Genomic DNA, 24,154 nt, shown 5'->3' on the forward strand with positions numbered 1-24,154 from the left:
TATATTATTATATTATTATTATTATATTATTATATTCTTATTATATATATTTTTCTTATTATATATATATATATATATATATATATATATATATATATATATATATCAGTGTGTCGAACCGAAAAGAAATACCGGTTCGGTGATCGTTCTGGTTCAATCGAAATCATTTCGTTCCGGTTCAGTTCCGGTTCAAAACACGAAGTACCGACGAACCGGTTGGCGAACCGGTTCGAAGAGTTGAATTATCACTGAAATAAAAGAAAACATTTCGTAGTTTAAAACGACAGTCAAATCAAACTACAAACAAAAATTCAAAATGTTGCTGTTCCCAAGGGCAGTCACGCAATTGCGAAGCAAAATTTAAACAATGACGAGATATTAGAAAAACAGATGAAGTGGCGACGATTTACGACCTACTTTCTCGCCCAGACTTTGTGTTGTCCTTGCGACTATTCATAAAGCCACCATCAACAGATACGACGGTTAGATTTATTTTCTGCTTTTTCTTGCTTCGTTGAAATCGCAATCGTCGCTATGGAATCGCCCATCACGCTAACCTTTAAGCCTTAAATGTAGGTCTGCGTACTGTATCGTCTCGCGACGATGAACGACGAACGAGACAAGGCAGCCTTCTGGAACGCAATGCAAATAGGTTTATTCAGCCGTAGATTATATGCTTATATCAGGGTGTCGAACCGGAGCCGGAACCGAACCGAAAACCGGAACCGAACCCGAATTTTTGCCCGGAACCGGAACTGAACCGGAACCGTATTTTTTCCGCCATTTTGGAACTGAACCCGAACCGGAACGAATTGAAGGAACCGTTCCGAACCGGTTCCGGGGCCTCAAAACTGTGATTTCTAGTTTTCCATCCCGGCACCCTACCTTGCATCCGAAAATATTTTTACCATTCGCCAGACGGCACACGCAATATTTTGCTTAGTCTGCAGTTCCCAAAGCCCAAAAGGTTCTCATCTTATTATTACCCTAAATTTAATGTAAAGTCCGTATACACTATTAGTTTGCTTTAGGTATAGCCCATCTCCCCAAATTATCTTTTTGCATTTACAATAACTTAAGTTAGAATGCATATTCCGTGGCAACATATCATGGGGTATTCTTTATGGTTTCTATCTGCAGTGTGTTTAAAATCGTGTGAAGTTTTCATGTTGGTAATTCGAATGCATTCGTGTCCGCTTGCGAAGGCCTTCAGGGACACCATCAACAATAAATCCGTATCTTACACTTAATTTGGTTTGAGTGGGCACTTATATAAAAACAGCACTGAGACACAAACACTCACAGTTCTCTACGTCACCATCACTTTTTTTTGTACAGTGCCGTTGTGTCCTCTGGTTACTGCCACAGGAGAACATGAGAATCGAAAAAAAAATTGGGGCCTCCTCATTTTCCCTTTTAAAGTAAATGCGATAGAATTTCGATGCATGGATTTAAGTCGATTAACGCGGATTAGCGGGTAGACTAGGGTTGTTTAGTGAGATGAGTGAATGAACTAATGTGAATTAGTGGGACTGCGGAGTTGATTAATATGGATTAGAGGAATTAGTGGGTCAGTTAAGGCGGATTAGAGGGTTGGACCAAGCATGACAGATTTGGGGTTCTTGGCATTTGTAAATTTTGCAGCGTTCTCTTTCTCGACCAATCAGGAAATTTAGTTACGCACAAAATAGCCGGAAAGTTATGCGTCGACCACCTGAATGCTATAAAAGGCCTTTTTTATATTACGCTCTTATGTTATTTCTCGCGTAAGATTTACATCTCGCAATGAAGTTAAAAACTAATTGCCTAATGCATGTCGTATATTCACCAAAAGGTTCTCAAAATGTGTATATATATGAGGTAAGACTAGGAAGCAACTAAACTGAAAGAAAAAAAAAAGGAACGATCAACTGGTTGATGTGAAGGACACCCGATAGCATTCTCCGATACCTTCTCTTTCTTCGTGCTACCGTTGTGCAGCCTTCCACAGGTGTAGCATCTCAACCCCCGAACACAGCCCCTTCCAAGCTGAGGAAAAGGCGATAGCACGTGCGCTTAGCCAAAGGACCGCCAAAAGTCTCATAACAGACTCTTATCAGGCGTGGCGCAACTTTGCCAACAGTCTATTGCATGTTACAACACTTCGAATGAACAAGCAGAGACCACCAACGAGACCAGCCAGGATTGTATGGGCACCAGCTGATACTGGCATCGCCAGCAGACAAGATCACCAACCTCGTGGCTGGACATTTGACCCGCTTAGCCAGCGCTGATGGAAATTAATTAGCACTATAGGCTCTCCCGTAGAACGTATTCCTTCCCGCACAAATCGCTAGCGAATAACCAGGAAAGATTATTCCGTGCACTGCGGATTAACACCTTCCCACACATCACCAGTCTTCACGTTTTTGACGGGACACAATTCTCTCCATTTCGTCGCTTCTGTGGTGAGCCTGGGAATCTCATACACACAGTAGGCGGCTGCGACAAGTCCACCCTAGATCCATTGATTTGATTGATTTTAGGGTTTAACGCGCCGACGCAACGCAGGCGATGAGGCGCGCCGTAGTGGAGGGCTCCGGATTAATTTTGACCACCTAGGGACCTTTAACGTGCGCCGAAATCTCGAACACACGGGCGTTTTTGCTTTTCGCCTCCATCAGAAAAGCGACCGCCGCGGCCGGGAATCGAACCCGCGACCTCACCCTAGATCCACCCAACCTGCACGTTTTCATAAAAATTTGGGAGAAAGCCTTGGCCAGCTCCGACGTGGAAGATCAGTTTCTCTTGATGGAAACGACTGTCGACTCTACCCCTTGAATGAGGACTCCTCTCTGAAACTTTTCCTATATTTATTTAAAGTTCATTTTCCCTCTCTCTGGGAGGGATAATTACTGCTGCTTGTGACTTCACTCAGCTATTATCTTTCGTAGAGCCCAACCGCTCTCACCTGTCGCTGAAGTGCCATTTAGGAAGTTTCTATCTCCGGTGGTTCCCTATCCAATGCCGTCCTGTACACGACGTCCAATGAGTCATTAAAGCCGTTCTTTCTTTCTAACTGGTACGTTAGCATATGAAAGATAAGGAGAAGGAAATCGCTTTAAACGCCACCAGCCACGCTTGATAGTCAGAGGTTGACGCCGACGCGGGACTGTTTTCGACTTTTAGCAGTGCTAATGGTTTCGTGTTAAAGCTAAAGCGCCGTTGAAACAAGGGGTACATTAAAAGCGTAGCAGACCAATCAATTTATTTAAATGCAAAATTATTTGCCTCATTGTGCGAAAACATGGGTGCACGCGCGCGTGCGTGCCTAGACATTTGGTGGAACCAAAAAAGATGTTGGGCGCTCAGGCTCTCTTGCGCGCAAAAGACTTCCCGCTCGCCAGTAAACTACCTGCCTGTCTGGCTGCCTGCCAGGCAGGCGATTCCTGCGAGGATGCGTGATTTCGGGACGAGGGGCGGCCCGCCACGAGACGCCCGGGCGGAGGGGGGAGGCGGCGGAGACGCAAAATACTGTACCATGGCGACACTCCAGGGTACTAAAAAATTTCTGCAGAAATTCAAACAATTATCTACTAACGCGTAGCAGTCCTATGCCGCTTGTCCTCAGTGTGAGTTTTTACAGCCAATTTTTTTGGTTTTATAAAACCTGTCCGACGAATTATCTCAATTGACGCTGCTTTAGTTACAAATGGAACATTGGCGAAATCTCCATTATTGTGGAAATGAAGGCAGTTATACGGTTTCCCATTTTCCTTAATTGCTTAATATTTTTCTTATTTTATAGGTTTTCAAAATATCGTTCGACCAATTATTTCCATTTGCGCTATTATAACGGTTACATTTGTAACTCGCGAAATCTGCCTTATTGTGGAATTGCAGGGTGTTACACGCTTCGCTAGTTTCCGCAATTATTTTACATTTTTTTATTTTTTACATTTATAAATTTTGTTCGACTAATTATCTCCATTTAGCCTATATAACGATTACAGGTGGAAATTTCCCGAAATCCTCATTACTGTGGAAATGCAGGGTGTCACGTGGTTTGCCAGTTTCGGTGATTACTTTTCTTTATTTTTTAGTTTTTCAGAAATTTTGTGCGACCAGTTATCTCCATTTACGCTATATTATAGCGATTACAGGTGGAACTCCCGCGAAATCGGTATTTTTGTGGAAATTGATTGATTGATTGATTGATTGATTGTTGGATTTAACGCGCCGATGCAACGCAGGCGACGAGGCGCGCCGTATTGGAGGGCTCCGGATTAATTTTGACCACCTGGGGATCTTTAACGTGCGCCGAAATCTCGTACACACGGGCGTTTTTGCGTTTCGCCTCCATCAGAAAAGCGGCCGCCGCGGCCGGGAATCGAACCCGCGACCTTGTGCTCAGCAGCGCAACGCCTTAGCCACAGAGCCACCGCGGCGGGTATTTTTGTGGAAATGAAGGGGGTTACACGGTATTTGGTGTGGGCAAAGAATGGTACGCATTAAAACGATTGTGGACGGACGGGTCGTCTGCTTAGTAGGACGGGACAATAGGCAGTCTGCAGGGAGGCTGCCCATTACCAGAAGATTCTGGCGAAGATGCACCGAGGCGGAGGCGTCGGAGGCACCCGTGTGCTGCCCACTGGTCAGGATGCTACCTGTTTCCCTTCCAGAAGACTGTGGCGCGGATGCATTATTTGGAGACGATGTGCGACCCGTCACTTGTCGGCGAAGGGAGTGGATCACATGGCTGCACAGCGGCTACGTAGAGCTATGCGTTAGAACGCAGCCCTTAAGCACCCGCTCCTCTGGTTTCGCGTAGTCCCTCAGCGTTGGACTCGTTATAACCGAGAGAACGAAGACGCCACCGAAGATAGAGCTAGCAGGAAAACTGAAGTTGCAAGTATGACGAAAGTGTAAGGGGGAGGGCGTAATTCCGTGACCGTGCGAGACGTGCTTCACAGTGGCGACCCCTGACGAGATAACGACAGAGTATGCCGCGCGCCGTCGTGCATTAGCTGATGACGCGATCACTTCCTGAAGCACAGCATCTATGTGCCGTCGCCTAGAAGACTACAGTGCGCGCTGCACTCAAATTTCGCATTAGCGAGTGTCGTAATCGTACGTCATTTTCTTCCTCAAGAAAACAACTGCGGGGTATAAAACTGCAGTGTTATGATCCAATAATAAATTAAATTAAATTATAAAAATGAAACAAACTAAACCAATAAAACAAACTTGCGGCCATAAAAAGCAGGGCTTTCAAATTCATACAAATACGCAGTCTTATGCGTCCGAGCGAATTTTTCATTTCGCTTCAGTTAATGTTGTAATCGTGTACCTACTATAGAAAACATTTTGCAGTACATTTTACAGTTAAAGGAACTCTTCAACACTTTAGATCAACGCTCTCTTTCTTATCTTCGCTTCTGGAAGCACTGCAAAAGTTATAGCTATTGCCAGCACAGAGGAGCAGTGCGGGATTTGCTCGTCCCAGCAGATACACCTTCCGTTTCTGCTTCGGTTTTGTGGTTTCATTTTAAGGTCGCAATTTAAGGAAAACCGGCAAATAGCCGCTACATCGCTGTAATGACGTCATTCCAGCGGTAGAAGAACGCCAAGACTGGGGAAGAGAGAAAAATATTTCAAGCAAGTTTGTAAGTTATCTGATGGGGACAGAGCAGTACTTTTTGTCTGAGGGACTGTCCGACTCCCTGATCTAAGTACTGGATGTGTTGGTTGACTACTTTTTGCAGCATTCAAGATTTCGAACAAAGTTGAAAAAAGTGTTGCAGGGTTGCTTATTTTTGGCCAAAACAAAACATTTGCACACAAAAACCTACATTATGGCTTCGTTTTTGACAAGGAAGCTGACAAGGAAAGAAAAACCGAACACAAAAAAACTTAACAGAAAAAAAGCCGCCTGCTTTTTTTTTTCTCCGAACCCGTTCGAACCCGTTTGATCCGGTTCGAACCGGTTCGAACCGGAACGGAATGGTGCGCCGGAACTGAACCCGAACCGAACCCGAAAGGCTTGAACCCGAACCCGAACCGAACCCGAAAAAATTCCGGTTCGACACCCTGGCTTATATAGCGTGGGTTGGGGGAAAGGGGAAAAGCAGAAAGGGCACGCCTCGTGCCTAGCAAACATAAGGCGCGCATTCGCGTCTATCTTATCGCACGGATACACGTACTGGCGCATTCAAATACCAGCGTTTAATACCAATGGCGCACATTTGTTCTATTTGTAACAAAACAAAACAATCCTACAACAGGCACATAAATGCTACTAATGAATTCGAATATTTGGTCCCCCTGAATAATTTGTTATCTGCCACCTTATCGAAGGTGTTAGCCACAATTTTGTTAAAAGTTAGCTTTAGTTAACGCTCAGTCACTGCTTTATTGCTCTGAATACTGCAATTCCTTTTTCGATAGCTATACGGGATGTGTGCATTACAATCAGTAAGTCATCGTACGGCGTGACCCCCGGCCATCGTTCGGTATGCTACATTCGGAATCTTATATCAGATTATGCTGTTACAAAATGAAAGGGAAATTTGACGCGCGGAGCGTGAGATGGGACGTTTTTGGGTAGACGCTCTTTAATTCGTCCACAGCAGTACTCCCCTCGGGAACGAGTAGCAGTAAAAGTAATGTAGCGAGTTGGGCAGTCAGTACAAATGCACCTTCGAAAAAAAGCAGATCTGAAAGGGACAAAACTGCAGAACAAGCAGAAAAGATGACCGCTGGGCGAATATGGGACAGTGTGAGCTACCGGCCTGCCTTTCTACACGTGTAATCTGTTTTATTACTGTTTCTGCTTCCAAGACAAGGTCTACTGTTGCAGTTTCTTGCCAAGGGATTAAGTGCGCCCCTCAACAGTATTCCCTGACGTATCTGTTGTTATTTGTATCTGTACAAAAACGGAACTTGACCACTGTACACTCCCTCCCAAAAACTGACAACGGAACCAACTTGCTTCGCATTGATGACACGTTTGGTTTGAAAGGCAGGGCAAAGAAACGTATAGAGCAATATCCACGTTTTGGTGCTTTTTTTATGTATTCGGTTTTACCTACTTTTTGCGTGATATTTTAAAACTACGGGATTCGCCTTTTCTTTTTTGTTGTTTTCCGTGTAAACGACTTTTTTTAAAAGAACTGGCGCATTTAATTCCCCGTGCTATATCTCTGCTCCGAGGCGCAGCTTATGTTGCAGGTCGGCAGACTTATTTTCACCAGCTGGTGATACTAAACGTGCATCCAAATCTCGATGCACGGACGTTCTTGATTTCCATCTACTTCAGAAAAACGGTCGTGGGGAAGGGAGATCGAGGCCCCTTGTAGTCAGTAGAACGGCTTAGCCACTCAGCAGCTCCTGCGGTCACACTTGTCAAGTATTAACAATTTGCAGGTGTCGGACCTTTTAAACAAATTATGAAATGCAAGAAGTTTGCACACATCGGGTGTGGGCTTTCGCTGTTGCGCAGTGGAGCACTCCTGCAGCCTGATTGCTCCAATAAAGTCGCAGCTATAGGAAGGGCAAAGTCGTTTTATATCCCCTGCAAGCTGCTGAGAATGACATTTTGTTTGATCAGCTTGTACTACGCTCGCGCTTCCAGCAGCAACAGACCTTTATAAAACTCCAAAGGCACACCTAAGTAGTTTTCCGGCGTGCTGACCCAATTCATGTTAGCAAGATGCTAGGGGTTGATGGCCAGTTTCCATGCCAAAACCCCAGGCATTTTTTTTCCGATTTACGGTACTCCCAGTCGCCTTACAGGCTCGTTTGACAATTTCCACTACCGCATTGATGCTTTCGACATCTGAGCAAAAAACAGCGACATCGTCGGAAAGACGGCGAGCTCTCGCTCCTCTTCTCTGTTGCAGGCTTAGGTTCTATCCCTGGTGGTACCAGCAGTTTGTTTATGTAACCACGGGTGTAGTCAGAAGCCAGTGATAGCCTGGGGTGCTTGTTTTGTGTAGCCAGTGGTAGCCTGGGAGTTTTCTGCTCACGCGTACACAAAAATGTCCTTGTCTGGTTATGCGTATACTGCTTCGTAGTAAAAATAATACAACGTGTTTTTAGGTGTAGGCTGGCACTCACCGCTATGGACTTGTATTTTGCCTCAAACGCACCAATTCTCCATTTCGCGATGAAAAATGATTACACGTGCGGCCACATCACTTGTTTTAGTTGTTTGCAAACGTGCTGCCTAAATATATACCCCGTGTAAACATTCGTTTTCTGGCAGAAATAATTTTTGCAAAGGAGGCGGGAAATGGCATCAAAGAAAAGGCAACGCCAAAGGGGGGCTACGCAAAAAAATCTGTGCAAAACATGTTCTTGGGTGTTCCGCTTGTAAAAGTTTTAATGACCACATGAGTGCCCTATTTGAGCAACGCACAGCGCTTTTATTTCTGGCGCAGGTTACGTCTTGGCTTGAAGGACGTGGTCGTGCTGAACGATCTCGGGTCCATTCGTGACGGTCTTACGAATCCAGACGTGCTGTTCCGCCCCGACAATTTCGCCTTCTGTACTATTGGTATAGATGGTGAGAACAATTTGAAGGAGTTGGACCTTCCGTATTTTTTTTTTGTATTTGTGCGCGGGTACCTTATTGCCTACCGTTAGTATTATGTGGTATCGCTTAATATTCTTCGTCTTGGAATTGTAATTTCGCAGCTATTGGATCTTTGAGTGGCGAACCGTGGAAAGTAAACCGGAGGTACTCTTTTCACGTGCTGAGAAATCTTGGGTTTGCCAGAAAAGGCATGGAAGAACACATCCAGGTAAGTAGCAATGTTTGTTTACGGATGGTTCGTTAATGCAAGTTTTTCACCACGAAGTACATATGCAGGCGGGTAACGAAGAGTGGCGCTGTGATTTTGTACAAATGAAGTATTACAATTTCTGCTTACTTAGCGTACTCGGGAACATTGTTCACGCAAGTTGTTTTTGTTGCTTTTTGTCTGCCTTGGCAAGCAACGTTCTCGTCATGCCACACAACCGTTACCTCTACAGCTCAGCAGCTCGCTTATTCAACCCGTCGGAAGCACGGTTTATGCGCGGCTGAATGATTATTTTGTGCGTATCTGCCCGGCCAACGGTCCAAATACTGCCCCGGTATTCTGCGCCTTATCGTATTCTCCGTGAAGTTACACCCGTAACATACGAAATCGCCCCAGTAACACCTGACACCTCGCGCCACATCCTTACGGACGTCGTGCATGTCTCCCGCCTCAAGCCCTATCGCCAAACTTCCGCACCAGGTTCTACCGGCGGGGGTTATGTCACAGGATGGGTATGCACCCTCTGAAAGGCATACGGACACCGAGGAATCGGCCCTGGCCCGGACAGCTCGTGTGGTGGACGGTTCACCGACGAGGAGGAAGAGGACGAACCATCTCGCTCTCTGGCTGCACCCACTTGAGACTGTGTTCTGCTGTGTTCCCCACCATGTGGCATCTTTAATTAATTTCAGTATACCATTTTCCCCGTAACAATACCATTATTTATTTTTTTTTTGTCCCCGCGTTTTTTCCGACCATAACGGACACCATGGTGATTCATTCCTTTAACTTACAAATTCCTTTCTTTTTAACTTTTAATTTGGCAAAGAATTTTCCCTTTCTCCACTTCACTAATGATGATAGTTTTCTGATAACGCTCCACGGCGGAACTACAAGCTTAAACAGCTCCGCTGTTAAAAAAAAACTTCATAACACTTGTTAAATATTATGAACCGTTATAATATTTTGCCCCTGTAAGTTGGCGAAACGTTTATTGTCTTCCTTTCGTCAGGAATCGGTGCAGCATTTCGCAGACTTCCTTGCGAGTGGCGAAGGAAAGCCCCGCGTCGTCTCCCAGCTGCTCGCCACGAGCGTCTCTAACAACATCACGACACTGGTGTTCGGCCAGAGCTACCACCTCGACCACCCTACGGCTCGCCTTATCGAAAATTTGCTGACCAAGTTCTTGAGGCATGCTAGCTTCTTGTCGGTCGAAGACTTCCTGCCTCCAGTTCGCCTGCTGGCTGCCTGCATACCCAACACGAGGTTGGAGATAATGAAACGCGTATTCACGCAGCTCGCAAAGCTCGTTAGGTGAGTCCTGCCAAGGCCGAGGCACATTCTCTACACTGCAGATAAGATAATGTACGGCGGTAATAAGCACACCACGAGGGCATTCCCAAGGAAAGGAAGGCGTGAATTGGGCCCTACTGTTGGGGTCGACGCGGTTGTAGATGTCAATCGACGCGGTTGTAGATGTCAAACAAGTCTCGCCACCCTGAAGGCGAGGAAACATCTGCGAATCGCGTCGCGGCTGTATGCGGTCCGCGGGCATGGTTCGTTGGATAAAACCGGATCTTTATCGCTTGATAGGCCACGGAAGGAGGCTTGGTTAGGTCAGAGAATGGTTGCCCCGCCTGAAACGAAAGAATCGCGATGAAGCTGGTCATTTTTGGTTAATGAATGATGAGGGACAACTTGCGTATTGTAGGAATTATAACTTATTATATCACACTTGACGCACTGAACGGTACGTTAAAACAACGCACAAAGGAAATCCACCAGTACACAATGCCCAACAGGGAACACGGGGAGCAGTCTTATTTTTGCAGCATAGGTATTTCAAAATGCTCGGAAAAAATAACAGAACGTAGTACTGCGGGCATGATCCCAAACCACTATCTTCGGGTAAGCCTTCTGATTCTCCACGAGTTCAGATACAGGAGCGAGGGAATTCACCTCCACTTCATACCAGTAGGAATTCTTTTGCTATTGTAACACGAGAGTGTATTACGCCCGGGTACACAAATATCTCAGTGACGTGATATTCGTAACGAAAGTGGCGTCGCCAGAAAGTGCTATTAACGCGGCGGCGTCCGGTTTCGAGCCCACAACTCTCTCGCCACAGCGGGAGGTACGTGGCGCTCTTCTCAGTGAGCTATGAACCGAGACGTGAGCAGCTCTACGAACACGCCTTATGTCGTTCTCTGTGACTCATTCAGATGGTCTTGCTGCCTAGGATAGGCGAAGCGAAGTAGCGCATCATGACGCTAATGAGTGCCGACAGTTGGCGCCTCGATGCCAGTGCCTTCGTGTAGGGGGGACGCACGTGATTTGAGGCACCCTCCGCTGTTTCGTGTTTCTTGCGTGTCGGTGTCACTTCGTCTGGCGGGGTCAGGCTCGCGAACCCTTCGCACAAAAAGGAGGTTCCTTTAATATTCAACTGCTCCTTTGAAGGCCCCTTTCACTTTCGTGTTTTGCCGGTTCCTCTGAAAGAGGGATCAACCACAATTTTTTTTTGTTCCATTTTCACTGTACGCAGATGTTTATGCGATTTGACATAACATTTCCAAAGCAAATTCTTAATGATCGTATTGTTGCCGAGTGGTTCCGAAGAAAACAAGCCCGTGTTTTTCACTGTTACAGGAACGAGATAAACGATCGCCAAGGAAGGATGGAGCACTACATAGGAAGAGATTTCATTGATGGATACTTGAGGAAGATTGAAGAGAACAAGGGGACCACCACCCATTACAATTGTGAGTGAGGGTGGAAAAAGAAATCAGGCGAACGCATAAAACTAAAAAGCTTGGCTAATGGCCCCTGCTAGAGAAACATATACGTGATTAAGAGGAATATGCTTTGCTGATCTTCTAACTGATACATGTTCAATTTGCGTGCTCATATTCCTCCTGTAGTACCGAGTGCGTGTCTCCAACACACGTTTATAAATCGAGGACCACAGCCTATTCACCAGGATACCCCCTAGTCAGCTGGTCACTTCGAACAGTGGTGACCCATTGCTTCCTTGCTCGCCTCGCATTCCGAAGGATTCTGGTTTGAATCCCACCGAGCGTTAAATTCACCCAATTTGCTTTTCGACCTGGTTGGTAAATTGTTTATTAGCGTAGCCAACAGTAATTTAGCGCCTTTCCGGGCATTCATTGTATCTTATGCTTAAGGATTTATGGTATTTCATGTTTCTTATTCGACCTCATTAGTTCTGATCAGTCGGCCATTTTATGTAGTAAGGGCGCCGGATTTTGAACGCAGTTAAATAATGCTTTCGCATTCAATGAGACTACTTTTGCATGACTGTAGCGGCACAAATGTCGCCTACTTTGCAACCCCCCCTCAAAACAACAACGTTAATCGCAGTGGGAAGCTTGGAAGGGAGCACGTTGAACTTCTACAGTGCGTCCACGAACACTGTGCGAACCGCGGTGTTGTGGGACCTGTACATCATGGCCAGCGATCCGGACGGCCTGCAGGCGCGCGTGCATCGGGAAATCGACTCCGCGCTGGGCCGTCACAAGACCCCGGACTGGGATGACCGGCGCCGCATGCCTTTCACCATGGCCTGCATATTGGAGCAGCAACGCTGGAGGACTGCGGCACCGATCGGTATACCGAGGGCGTAAGTGGCTCGCTTACGTCTTATCGGCAAATAGCGAACAACTGGCCTTCATCTCCCCCTTCCGTAACGTGCATGGGCTGAATAATTTGGTATTCGCTTTGTGTTGCGTATTATGCTGCTCCAGCCGTTGCTTGGGCTCCTTTATTTGATGACTGATTAAAAAACCAGGTTCCGAAGGGTCTTGTTAACTAGCCGAATACACCGGACCAGGCCCTTTTAATGCCCACTTTTACCCTGCTCGCATTCCAAGAAGTCACGAAGCATTGCCGCCTATCCCACTGCCGCTATTGTCCTGCCCACACATCCCTCAAGAACTCTCAGTTACGACTATTCCCTCGCAAGCCGATCTCCCCGCAGAAAATCCGTCTCTCTCAGTTCTCTTCCTCCAACTGTCTCCTCTCTGACACCCTGGGCATTCTAACTCATGCAATTTCGGCCTCTACTCTTAAACCACTCACCCCCATCTCCAGCATTGAGCAGTGGGAGCCAGGACGCGCTATAGGCAGCTCATACCCCGGGGTACAACTACTTCTGGTTGACCTAGCCGACACCCTCGCCGCCAGCCTTCGTTCGGCGGTCATCACGCGTTCCTAAGCCATCTTGCTTAGGAAATAAACTGATTTCTCTCTATATATTGCCTAACCACGCTGTCGGTTTCGGCGGTCTTACTCTTGTTTTTTTTCTGGTAGGAGACCGAACTCGGCCGTTAAACGTTGCAATAGGCGACTTGCTCGGCTTGTGTTGGCTTGTCGGCTTCCAGAGGAGTAGGGAGCACAAAGGGTGCGTACCCAGCAACTTCACCAGATGTCACTTAGCCAAAGATGATGCTTTTGTCTCGAAAGAAAAGCAAGTTTATTGGAGCGAACTTGTGCTCTCCTGTAACAACTCAATGAATACACAGACGGCGAAGCACGAGTCGACAAACCCAATGCCGCGAACCATGCATTGGGTTTGTTTATTTACATTTTATTTTTACTAATCGGATAGAAAACATTCGGACGCCGACTGCTTGTCAGGCGCCCCTGTCGAACCGCCGCGGCAGTACTCCGACGAAGACGCCGACGAAGCGCTCTTCGGCATCGTGACGAAAAGCGACCCTGCACTCTTAATCTGGATCCACATAAGATCCACTTAGTAACTGGAACTTTTTTGCAAAAAAGTTCCACTTATATATTTGGAACCGTGTTCCACATATCCTGAAAATGTAAGTGGAACAGTGCACCACATATTTTTGCAGCTATATTATCTGGATCGGCGTTCCAAATAAAAATATACGGATCACTGTTCCAAATAAACTGGTAGTGTAAGTTACTGGAACACTGATCCACGTAAAATAATTATGGATTTATCCGGTGCGCCGTTCCAGGTACCTTCAGACCAGCTGTTTATATAAAACGGTGTTCCGATAGACGTTGAGAAGCTGTCTATGGGACTCTACTTTTCCAACATATCTGCTTTCCTGTTGGTATAAACTGAGGTCATTTGCCAGGTTGGCGGATGCATTGGTATCAGAAGGAAACCGCAAGCACCATTCTAACGCAGCCTTGACATATGGCCCACAGTGATACCAACAATTGGAAAACAGAAACCGCCGCAGCAGTGTGGTCCCTGACAGTTCACAACAGTTGCCTATCGGAGCACAGTTCTATATAAAAGTTGGTCTGAGATACCTGGAGCGGCACACAGAGACTTTGGCTTCATCCGCCGAATCCTGTTCTGGGTTTTGGCTGCATGTAAAAGAAACAAGACTCGCATTAAAATACACACCAAACCAACTATTAGCACTGATACAATGCTTTTAAAAACACTAAGGAAATTTTATTCGCTCGTATTATTGCGTACATTTGAGATACGGAGACATATCTGTTTCCACTTGGGCAGAAAATGACCAGCGTACAGGATCAAATACCAAAACGATATCAAGTGGACAAAACGATCTAAGTGGCATTTTCCTATTTTTGCTAATATTTACCATTCTTTTTTGCTAAAAACACGTGGGTAATAAAGATGGCTTTAAGCGCAACCGCGTCACAAACAGACTTGTACATCTACCCTCGCAGTAACTCAAAAAGCATTATACAACAGTGAGCATAAAATATGCTGTTTTATGACATGAAATCAGGTACCGCAAATGCGGAAGTACCCACAGCGCTTGCCATACCATGTTTACGCATCCCGGTTCCAAAAAATGCAGTTTGCTATTAAATTGTAGGGAAAAGCCAAAAATACAAGCCATACACGGTTGGATTATCACAAGACCTGCAAGAGTGTAGGAAAAGAACACCGGAGCCAATACTAACAATTTAACATTTGCACAGAAAAAATTACCGGAAGCATGTGGCACTATTGCACAACTAAAACATACACCATATATCAATATCAAGCTAACTGTAATATCAAGCTAACTGTAGCCAAAACCGACTATATACGCGCCCTGAAAAAGCCTTTCACTGAAGCCGCGTTCTTTCCCCGACAATTTGTAGCTATTTAAAATAACTTATTCAAAAAAAAGCTCATAGCACCCAGTGTGAATCTTACAAAATTTTACAAACCAGATAGCTCGGAGCATGTTACGCATTTTAAAATTTATCAAGCAGCCTAACTCTAAAGACGTTATTAATTCCCTCAAGAACAATTCAGACATCCCAAATAACCAAGCCAGGTAGCGTTGAAACATACACGTAATCAATTTTACCAAGCGAACTTGGAAGCATTTTTCCAGCCGGAACATTTATCTCAGGTAAAATTCACAGTTGCGTGCTATACAAACCCTACTATCATGACGACAGTATGCTTGTGACCAAAGCACTGCCTCTAACAAGCGAGAAATGCAACTTTGTCCAAAGTAAACAACTTTTTCAAGCCAAATGTGTATATTTCGCATTCTTCTAGGGCTTAGGTGTCAGCTAAGATACAGTACAAAAATTGTTTAATGAAACCCCAAACCGTCTGTGTAAATAATTACTCTCACGTTTGCATCCATCAACAGCAGCACTGCCATGGAAAAAAAATTCGAGCTGCACTTGAATAATAAAAACGTTACAGTGCAGTGCCATTAGCTACATTAACAGAGTAACAGAGTAGCGGCAAAGGCAGCCTGCGCTTTGTGCCAATAATGAAAAATTCTAAAGGAAAGCACGACTTCACTTTTGCAGTTGACATGCCGCTTGCATCTACCAATCATTTGAACCACGACATATCTTTCCGAATAGGCTTAAACGTCTAACAATAATTTAAAACCCCAAGTAGAGTGACCACATCAAGTCTTTCAACAGAGCTTTAAACTTAAATGACACCAGGTCACTGTTAAATGGCCAAGAACTCTCTGCAAAAGTCCCAAGAACTCTCCAAAGTCGCATAAGTTTCAGGAGATTAAGATGAAATATACGGCGAGGAGGATGACCACATCTTGATGTGACAATGCAGGCGGAAAATCCATGACGTGTTTCTTGCAGACAATATTTACGCTGCCATTCTCTTCTCTCAAAATAACTGGACGTCGAGAATAACTGGACCACGTCATGTACCTTTAAGGAAGGAACAAGAACATTTTGTTAGACGATGGCTTTAAATGAGTGAGTTGCTTAGGATACCCCTTTTATAGCACAGTAATTGATTGAAATATCAGCGATTTCTTGGTTTCTTTTCTGGGAATGCTGCTAACAATGTACAAAAAATATTAGCACAGACTGTCAATGGCAGTTCTCTAATTTTGGAAAGCAACCGCATTGGGCGTGGCCGTGGCGCCGTATTATCACAGCAGCAACTCTCAATGTGAAAGCAAAATGTTTGCAAAACTTGAATGCAAAATAATAGTCTTTTTGTCCACATGTTGCAGCATCCGAAACAGGCTGAATGTGAAGGTATTTCCCAATTTGAAGTTCACGATTTATTCTTAACAGTAAGATTTTGCTACAAAGAAAACTACCACAAATTCAGTCCCGCAAAAATAAAATGCCAACTTACCCAACTAAAATTAAGATGCAGGCGTTCCTGGCAGGGCCTCCTCGGAGTGATTTTCCAGGAAAGTTTTGCCAACGTGTTCCCAAAAGCTCTTACTGTCGTTTTCACCTACAGGTCAAGTTGTCACTGAAATGGTGTTCCGAAGCCATTACGTATAATGCAACTACCTAAAAAGGGACCATCAAAGTTCCAGAAGTGGGAGTGCGTACTTACTTGTAGAATGCAATGATTTCATTCCGTACAACGGCTTTCACGTGTTTCCTTTTTGTGAACACACGACTTCAAGAACGGTGAACACACGCCTTCAAGAACCAGGCAAATGGCAGTATGCATTCCTTGTTCCATTGTTTTAAGTCCCGGTCCGCCCTATTTCCTAGAAATAAAAACAGTATACAAATATCGAAGCATAAATTTACGCTTCCCTCTAAGAAGGGAGTACTACAAGATCTCGTACAAGGCCTGATTAGTTGTGCTAAAATTTATTTTGCATCACGAGCCTGGTAACGTTTTCAGGCGAAACAATTTTAAATATAAAAATATTTAAACATTTTTAGGCTCACCTGTCATTGCTCCATGCGGAGTGGTGAACGTCTGTATAATACGCAATACTCAAGAGGCACTCTTTCGTGGCTTTATGACTTCCACAATGCATTCACAATCTGTCACACTTGTCACGACGACGCCTCGGCGTGCCGAAGATGTCTTCAGCCACAGTGAATGCCACAGCCATGATTTCACAGGTATATGTAAGGAATGGAAATAATTCGTTTTAATTTCTGTTCTTCGGACAAAGGAAAACAATTGTCGCAAACTACCAGTGTAGAGACAAATTTCTCCCCAGTCAGCCATAGTCTGCATCTGGACAGGTTACACAGATCGAATACAGAATGTAGCCATCTGCTTTCGCAGTATATTTTCTAAGTTCAAGGAAGCACAGAAATGGGTTAATGTTGGGTGCACATAGTGATGCAAGAACTTATCACCGGAGCGTTGTCGGAAATTATTTCGACTCTCGGGTTACCACCGACATTGACGGCATAAAAATGCAAGAGTGGCTTATTTCTAACGCGGTTCGTGAAGTAGCAACCACTAATTATGGATATTGGATAATTATCCTGAAGTCTCAAGTTACCACTGACATTAACAGCATAGAAACGGCAGCACACTTTCTATATACCCGCTGCGTGTTTCCACATATTTCTTCCCCTCTACAAAAGAAACGTTTGTTACTGCGGTACTGCTAAGACAACCACTGTCCCTTCCATTTCTCTACACTTCAGGCAATGTAAAATAGATCATCTCAATTGGTCAAAGGAATTGGAAGAAACATGGAACTGCATAACACACTGCACAGATAAACGTAAGCTGACGCCTTGAAAACACATCAACACAACTCGAAATAGCGTCTACCTTGCGCGCAACGGGCAAGGTCGAAGACTCGCGCTCTGGTAAGCACAGTAAATGGCATTCTACTTATCAGACTAACACAACGCCGCAATTACCACGCAAGTTTTAAAAAAATCAAAACATCCCCCTTGCGAGGGGCACCATCAAATGCAGAGCATTTCCGCGGGGGGCGTGCCTGCAAGTCTTATGGATTACGTATTGGTTGTTGTTGTTGTAATTGTCTTCCAGCGTAGACATTGTCGATGAAGTCGATGGTGAAACGTGAAACGTGCCGTGAACCCCCTGCCGCGGCTATTACGCAACGTGGAGGCTATGACGCAACGTGTCGCGGCTATGACGCAACACAATCCAACACAATCCACTTTCATCCAACCCAATCCAAATCCAATCCAAGACAAGCCAATCCAATCCAATCCAATCCAATCCAATCCAATCGAATCCAATCCCATGCCCTTCGCGAGAGAGTGTTATAGCGCCGAAATCGCGCCCCACATGAACGCGAACCGAACGCGGCGAGAGAGGGTGTTGCGAGCGGAGAGAAGGCGAGGAGGATGCGGGGGAGAGGGCGCACCTGTGGCCGACGGTTGAATGAGTCAAGGATATAAGGCGCGTGCGTAACCTTCCATTCTGTGTCGGCTCCGTGGAGCAGTCGGTAAAGTGCCGTGTACCTTGCGTTCCGCCCGCAGAGTCGTGGGATCGAAACCTGGCGCCGGAAGGTATTATTTCTTTATATAGTGTAGTGATGCGGACTACGGACGCCAACGCGGGTGACATCGTGAGTTACTAAAATGCTCTGCATTTTAAATACCAATAAATCTAAGGACGGACGCTCCGACAAACTTGCTTGGAAGTTGTACACGTGTGCACGCGCGATTATCGCGAGCGACTAACCCGAGAAGATTCGCTACCGCAGACATACACAGCTACCGTCAATATACAACTAAGCAAAGCCACACAGTAAAGGAACATCCACTCATGAAACGCGCAAACCAGGAACTTCTGACGTACGCAGTCAGAAATGTCCAGCCGACTCTGACCCACGAACACGGGAGTTTTGGTAAATTACGGCTGCAAACGTTTCTCTAACACAAAATGTTACACGCCGCGACCACAAGCATGAACGACACACGAACAACGGGCATGTTTATCGGACGCAGTTAACAAGGATGTCACCGAACAACAACCGTTACCAGCACATAAATAAGCAGCACTGACCTTTTTTGCGCCTCCTGGCAAAACTCCACTTCGTCGAGCAGGAAATACAGCCCAGGGATATGAAAAAATTCGCAGTTGCACGCCGCAATCAACCCAATTTAAACTGCTAACGGCGCTAACGGTTCTCGCCAGCGTGACCGAGAATTTCATTAGTAAATATCAGGCGCATCGCGCGAGCAATTGAGAAACCCGCTTGGGAGTGCCACTGGTGGCGCTGCATGCGGAAGACCGTAAAATTAGCGGAGGGAATCCTGGAAGATGGGAGCGCTGCTGTCGTTTAAAGTGTTGACGCAGTCCCGATTTTCATCCGTCGTCATCGTACCCGTTGCAGCCCCACTGTACCGTGAATCAACGCAAAAACAGCTCTGCCGTGCTGCTGCTGACGCATGCGCATTGAATGCGCTACTGGAGTGGCGGTCTTTTCCTCATGGCTTCGGCGTACTTTCGTTCTCGCGGAGGCTTTGGCGATGCGCCCGCATAACAACTCATACAAACTCGGCACACGTGATGGCTTTTATTGGATTCGGAAAACGGGCGTATGCGTCTAAGCGGACGTTTACGCCCGCTGAGGCCGAAACAAAGCTCAGATAATAGCCGCGTTAGCGCGTTAGTACTGGCTAAAGTTGTTTCTCGCGGAGGGCCGTGAGTGCGTGCGATATCCGAGCTTAACTTTGGATGACAATTTCTCCGTTACTGTTTACAATGAACGCAAAAGGGCGTGGCTTCATTTACTGCTTTTCTTGACAACAAGCCTTTCCGTAGTCAATAAAATATACTGCGACGCTCTTAGATACCCACGTTATATAAAGCTACTTACAGCTAATTAGTAAGTAATTTACATCGGCCCGTTTCCCAGCCCTTTTCCCTCCTGAACACCAATACTACAGGAAAACAGCAACTGGGGAAGCAGCTGGAGAAGGCGGGTCATTCAATGAACTTCAATTACTATGACAAGACACAACAACAGCAAGTTAACTCTGCGTATTTTTGCCGTTACTGCACAGCATAATTAGGAATTACAATGTCATTTCAGCATTAATACATACAAAATAATGCAGGTATCACGTGGTATATCTAGGTTTAGTTCCGTTCACCCAGTCAACCGCTCTTTGCAAAGAGGCTCTTGTTTTTGCTTGTGGAAATTAAAAGGGACTCACATGTTAGCATTCCTATCGGACTTACTACGTCATGACCAACGGACTTAAAAACCATCGTGCACCAATACGAATAGTTTTACAAATACATACCGATATTCACAACGGCCTAGTTTGCTTATTTTAGATATATGTCGCTTCTCTACTGAAACAAAGAAATAAAACTCTCGCATGGTGAGACCGCTAGCACCTTCCAGTGAAGACTGGATAAACCAAAATGCGTTTCTTGTTTTTTTTTTATCTCTGCAAAGAAATGATATACAGCAGACTCCCGTTAAGACGAACCCGAACGGACCGTAAAAATGTATGCGTATTATCCGAAATTCGTCTTAAGCGGAGGTGTATTGTATTGTGGACGTTACAAGAGAAAAATGTTGTGGTTCTTAATCAGTGTTCGTTTTAACCAAGTTCGTCTTAACGAGGGTCTACTGTATTTCTAGAAGAAGCAGACCAGGTCGTTAGTGTCATTTCTGTGAATTTGTAAAACTTCTTGTATCGGTACATGGTGCTTTTGAATTAGTAAGTCTCATGAATTTGCGTCATGAATTAGTGAGTCCCATATGAAGTGGACCAGGTGAGTCACCCTTAATAACATGCACGGGACGAAAAATGCTAACGAACATCCAAGCATATATAACTGCATTCGTGACATGCTGCGTGCAGTGTAAAATGCGGCACAGTCGGTTAACACTATGTATATACCGCATCAGGGCATAAATAAAGTGAACTAAGTACCTATTTTACAGCAGATTGTAGCCATTCATACGTACCTGTAAAGCACTTAAAATTGTGCACGTACTACAACACAGCGAGCTGATGGCTGAGCATTGAGCAAAAAACAATGTTTCTGCGACGCTTTGTGAACCAAATGCAGAACTTGCAATAGTCTCAACAACTATATATATTTCTTTATGAGGTATCCACAAAAGCCCAATGAATTCTTCAGCACTACCACGGCTCTGTCCCAAACTCAGAAGGAGAACCTGAGGACATCTGGTCCTTCTCAAATTCAAGTCATTGGTGATTTCAGACGTACTGCGCGTCTGCAATTAGCAAAAGACGATATTCACTAAAGCGGTCTGAGCGCCGCAGACAACCTGAAAGGGGTTCTTGAAATTTCTATTTTCGCTAAGATACCCTTTTCTCGCACCTTTCATGCTTTGTACGGTGTTGTTATAGCAGTGGACGTTTTCTATCAAATAACGTCACTAAAAATACGTCTTAGCCGTCTTATATAAGTAAACTGCTCTAAGACAGTTCCATAGATATCGACGAAGTTTATTAAATTTTATGTGGTGCGTGCGTGTGTGCGTGTGTGACTGCATGCATGTGTGTGTGTATGTGTGGGTGCGCGGCTGTGCGTTCGTGTCTGTATCTATGCCTGTGGGCGTGGGCGTGCAAGTGCTTGTGCGTGCGCTTGTGCGCCAAAGCGCGTCAAATATATATGTGGTTCATTGTTCCAGTTAATGCACGATTCAGTGCATACTTCACTGCAGCGCACAAGTTATGTGGAACAAGACACGAGCAAAAAATATACAAAAGCACTGTCCAAAAGTTTTACTGGGACATAAGTGGAACAGTAACTGGAACGGCCGACAGCGCATCCCCTCATTTATTCGGTTCCACATAATAAACACAAACCTGAAGAAAACAAATGGACAGTTCCAGATAAGATCCCCTTATATCTCTCGTTCCAGTTATTCTTCGTTTGGATCCAGATAAAAATATGTGGATCGCCCCGTTTAACTGGAACTTACATGGAACCAGATTAAGAGTGTGCCGTCCAGCAGCGAGCGGGACCCGAGTTGCGCGACATGATCGAGTACCTCGAAGAACGCAACGTCGCCGTGCCAAAACATTCAAGCGTAACTCCACCGCATTCTGCCTGAAAAATTCGGTTCTATTTAAAAAGAACTTCGACCACACAACGCTGACCTACTCGTCATCCCCACCTGCCTCCGCGACGAAATTTTGGAAGCGTGCCGCGACGAACCAGCATCAGGGCACCTCGGCATGGCACGCACTCTCGGGAAGACCAAGAAAAGATACTACTGACTCCGTCTTACATCTGACGTCACCCACTACGTCAGGAGCTGCCGCGACCGCCAGCCTCGGAAAATGCCGCTAACGAGACCCACCGTGTTTCTGCATCCGATCGCCGTCTAGTCTAGGCCCATTGAACAGGTTGGAATGGACCATTTTGACCCGTTCTCTTCGTCACGAGCGGAGAACAAGTAGATTGTCGTGGCAACAGACTGCATGACGCGCTACACAGAGACCGCCGCTCTTACGAGGGGGGCTACATGCACAAGAAGTCGCGAAGTTCTATATAAACAAAGTTGGGCTGCAACATGGAGCCCCTTAACTCGTAATCACAGACCACGGGACGGCCTTTACTGCGCAGCTAATAGAAGGAATCTTACGCTACAGGAATACGGATCACCGAAGACCCAAGGCGTACCACCTTCAAACGAACGGACTGACGGAACATCTGGACAAGATTGTCGCACGTATGCTTTATATGTACGACAACGTTGAACATAACATTTGGGACGAAGTTCTCCCGTATGTCCCGTTTGGGTATAACACTGCTATCCAGGAAACTACGCAGATCACACTGTTCGAGCTTGTCTAAGGAAGGTGGCCGACTAGGATGCTTTACGCCATGCTTCCGCACGTAGAAGACGACGACCTCAACGCCGACGTCCAAGGGTACCTTCGGCGCGAGGAGGAGGCCTCCTATCTTGCTGGGGTTCGTACCACGGACCAGTAGCTGGTGGATGCCGGACGCCACAATCTCCGAGCTGAGACGCCCAGTACCACCCAGGGGATCGTGTGTGGGTTTGGTCTCCAATCCGACGACGCTTCTGTGACAGGTATACTTCGGACCCTAAGGGTTCTACGACGTGTTGGCCAACTTACCTACAAGGTGATCCCCGATGGTGACACCAGATCATCACGAACTACGCACGCTGCCCGAAGTCGTCCACCTGATTCGCCTAAAAACTTACTACGCTAGATGAAGGACTCTTCATTTGTTCGGACCGTTGTTTTACTTTAGCATCGGGACGATGCCTCCTAGGGGGAGGGGGGGGGGGTGTAATGCCACGAACCATGCATTGGGTCGCCCGGTGGTGTTATCGGTGTGCCAAGCGAAGCTCGTGTTCCATTCTTTATGTCTGTGCCGCAAGGGTTATCTCATTTGATAGGGAGAGTGTTTTGCCCTGACGTTACTAGATTAGAATAATCTTCTTTGATCTCCAGTGTTCTCGATGCAATTCGATGGTTCGAGGAACAATCACACCGAAAGATAAATGGCCACAGAGCAGACGCCGGGGCATTCGCTTCGCCGACACTCGTCTGCGCACATGACTTAGTTGACTGCTGCTTCGCCGCCTGTCGTTGACTTGTTAGGGAAGCGCAAGTTCGCTCTAATGAATTTGTTTTTTTTTCAGACAGCTGCTTCGTCCTTGGCTACGTGACAATATAGTATTACTGGACTAAATTCCTGCCTTATATATAAATGCTGTTCAATCGTTCAGTTCAGATCAACATGAACAAGGGTTATTATGAGCGCAATTATGAAATCGCGAAAGACCACAGAGAGGCAGCTATTGATGCTGATGGCTTTATCCAAAAAGCTTTGATTATTTTTTTCAACAGAACAGCGAAAAGAGCAGAAATGAATGGAGACTATTATTTAATTTACTTTTTAGACGTTATCTCTCAGTAAGTTCTTTTAAATCAATTCCTTCACAAAAATAACAGCTTGTGCAGTTAAGAATAACCGACAATTGACTAGTTGGTAGTGAACTTTGAACATCTTGAAGTTGCGCAGAGACGGACACAAGAAGTGTATTCTTTCTTCTTTGTTCTTTCTTTTCGCGTCCGTGTTGTGTCTGCGCTACTTCAAGATGCTTATGTAGTTGAACTCACACATCTAACATTTTACTTTCATTTATTAACAGAACAAATAAATGTGCTTCAGCTCAGCT

General features: G+C 45.5%; 1 protein-coding gene and 1 long non-coding RNA gene across 2 annotated transcripts in view; one reads left to right on the forward strand and one right to left on the reverse strand.

The window, feature by feature from the left end:
• The window catches only part of LOC144174470 (cytochrome P450 2A9-like), a 33,957-nt gene that overhangs the window by 5,847 nt on the left and 3,956 nt on the right, over positions 1 to 24,154 (forward strand). The window contains exons 3-7 of the mRNA XM_077703187.1: positions 8,421 to 8,545; positions 8,677 to 8,783; positions 9,796 to 10,097; positions 11,430 to 11,542; positions 12,162 to 12,420. Coding sequence (XP_077559313.1) covers positions 8,421 to 8,545; positions 8,677 to 8,783; positions 9,796 to 10,097; positions 11,430 to 11,542; positions 12,162 to 12,420 — 906 coding nt within the window. The remainder of the gene's footprint in view (positions 1 to 8,420; positions 8,546 to 8,676; positions 8,784 to 9,795; positions 10,098 to 11,429; positions 11,543 to 12,161; positions 12,421 to 24,154) is intronic.
• On the reverse strand, positions 14,217 to 19,155 carry LOC144174471 (uncharacterized). The gene is made up of 5 exons (XR_013323479.1): positions 19,006 to 19,155; positions 16,944 to 17,085; positions 16,597 to 16,756; positions 16,387 to 16,509; positions 14,217 to 15,947 (listed from the first exon to the last, which is right to left on the reverse strand). It is a non-coding gene; the product is annotated as an uncharacterized LOC144174471 (long non-coding RNA).

The sequence above is a fragment of the Haemaphysalis longicornis genome, unplaced genomic scaffold (genome assembly GCF_048455015.1).
Source record: "Haemaphysalis longicornis isolate Haplotype H1 unplaced genomic scaffold, Haemaphysalis longicornis Haplotype H1 scaffold_3, whole genome shotgun sequence".
Taxonomy (NCBI): domain Eukaryota; kingdom Metazoa; phylum Arthropoda; class Arachnida; order Ixodida; family Ixodidae; genus Haemaphysalis; species Haemaphysalis longicornis.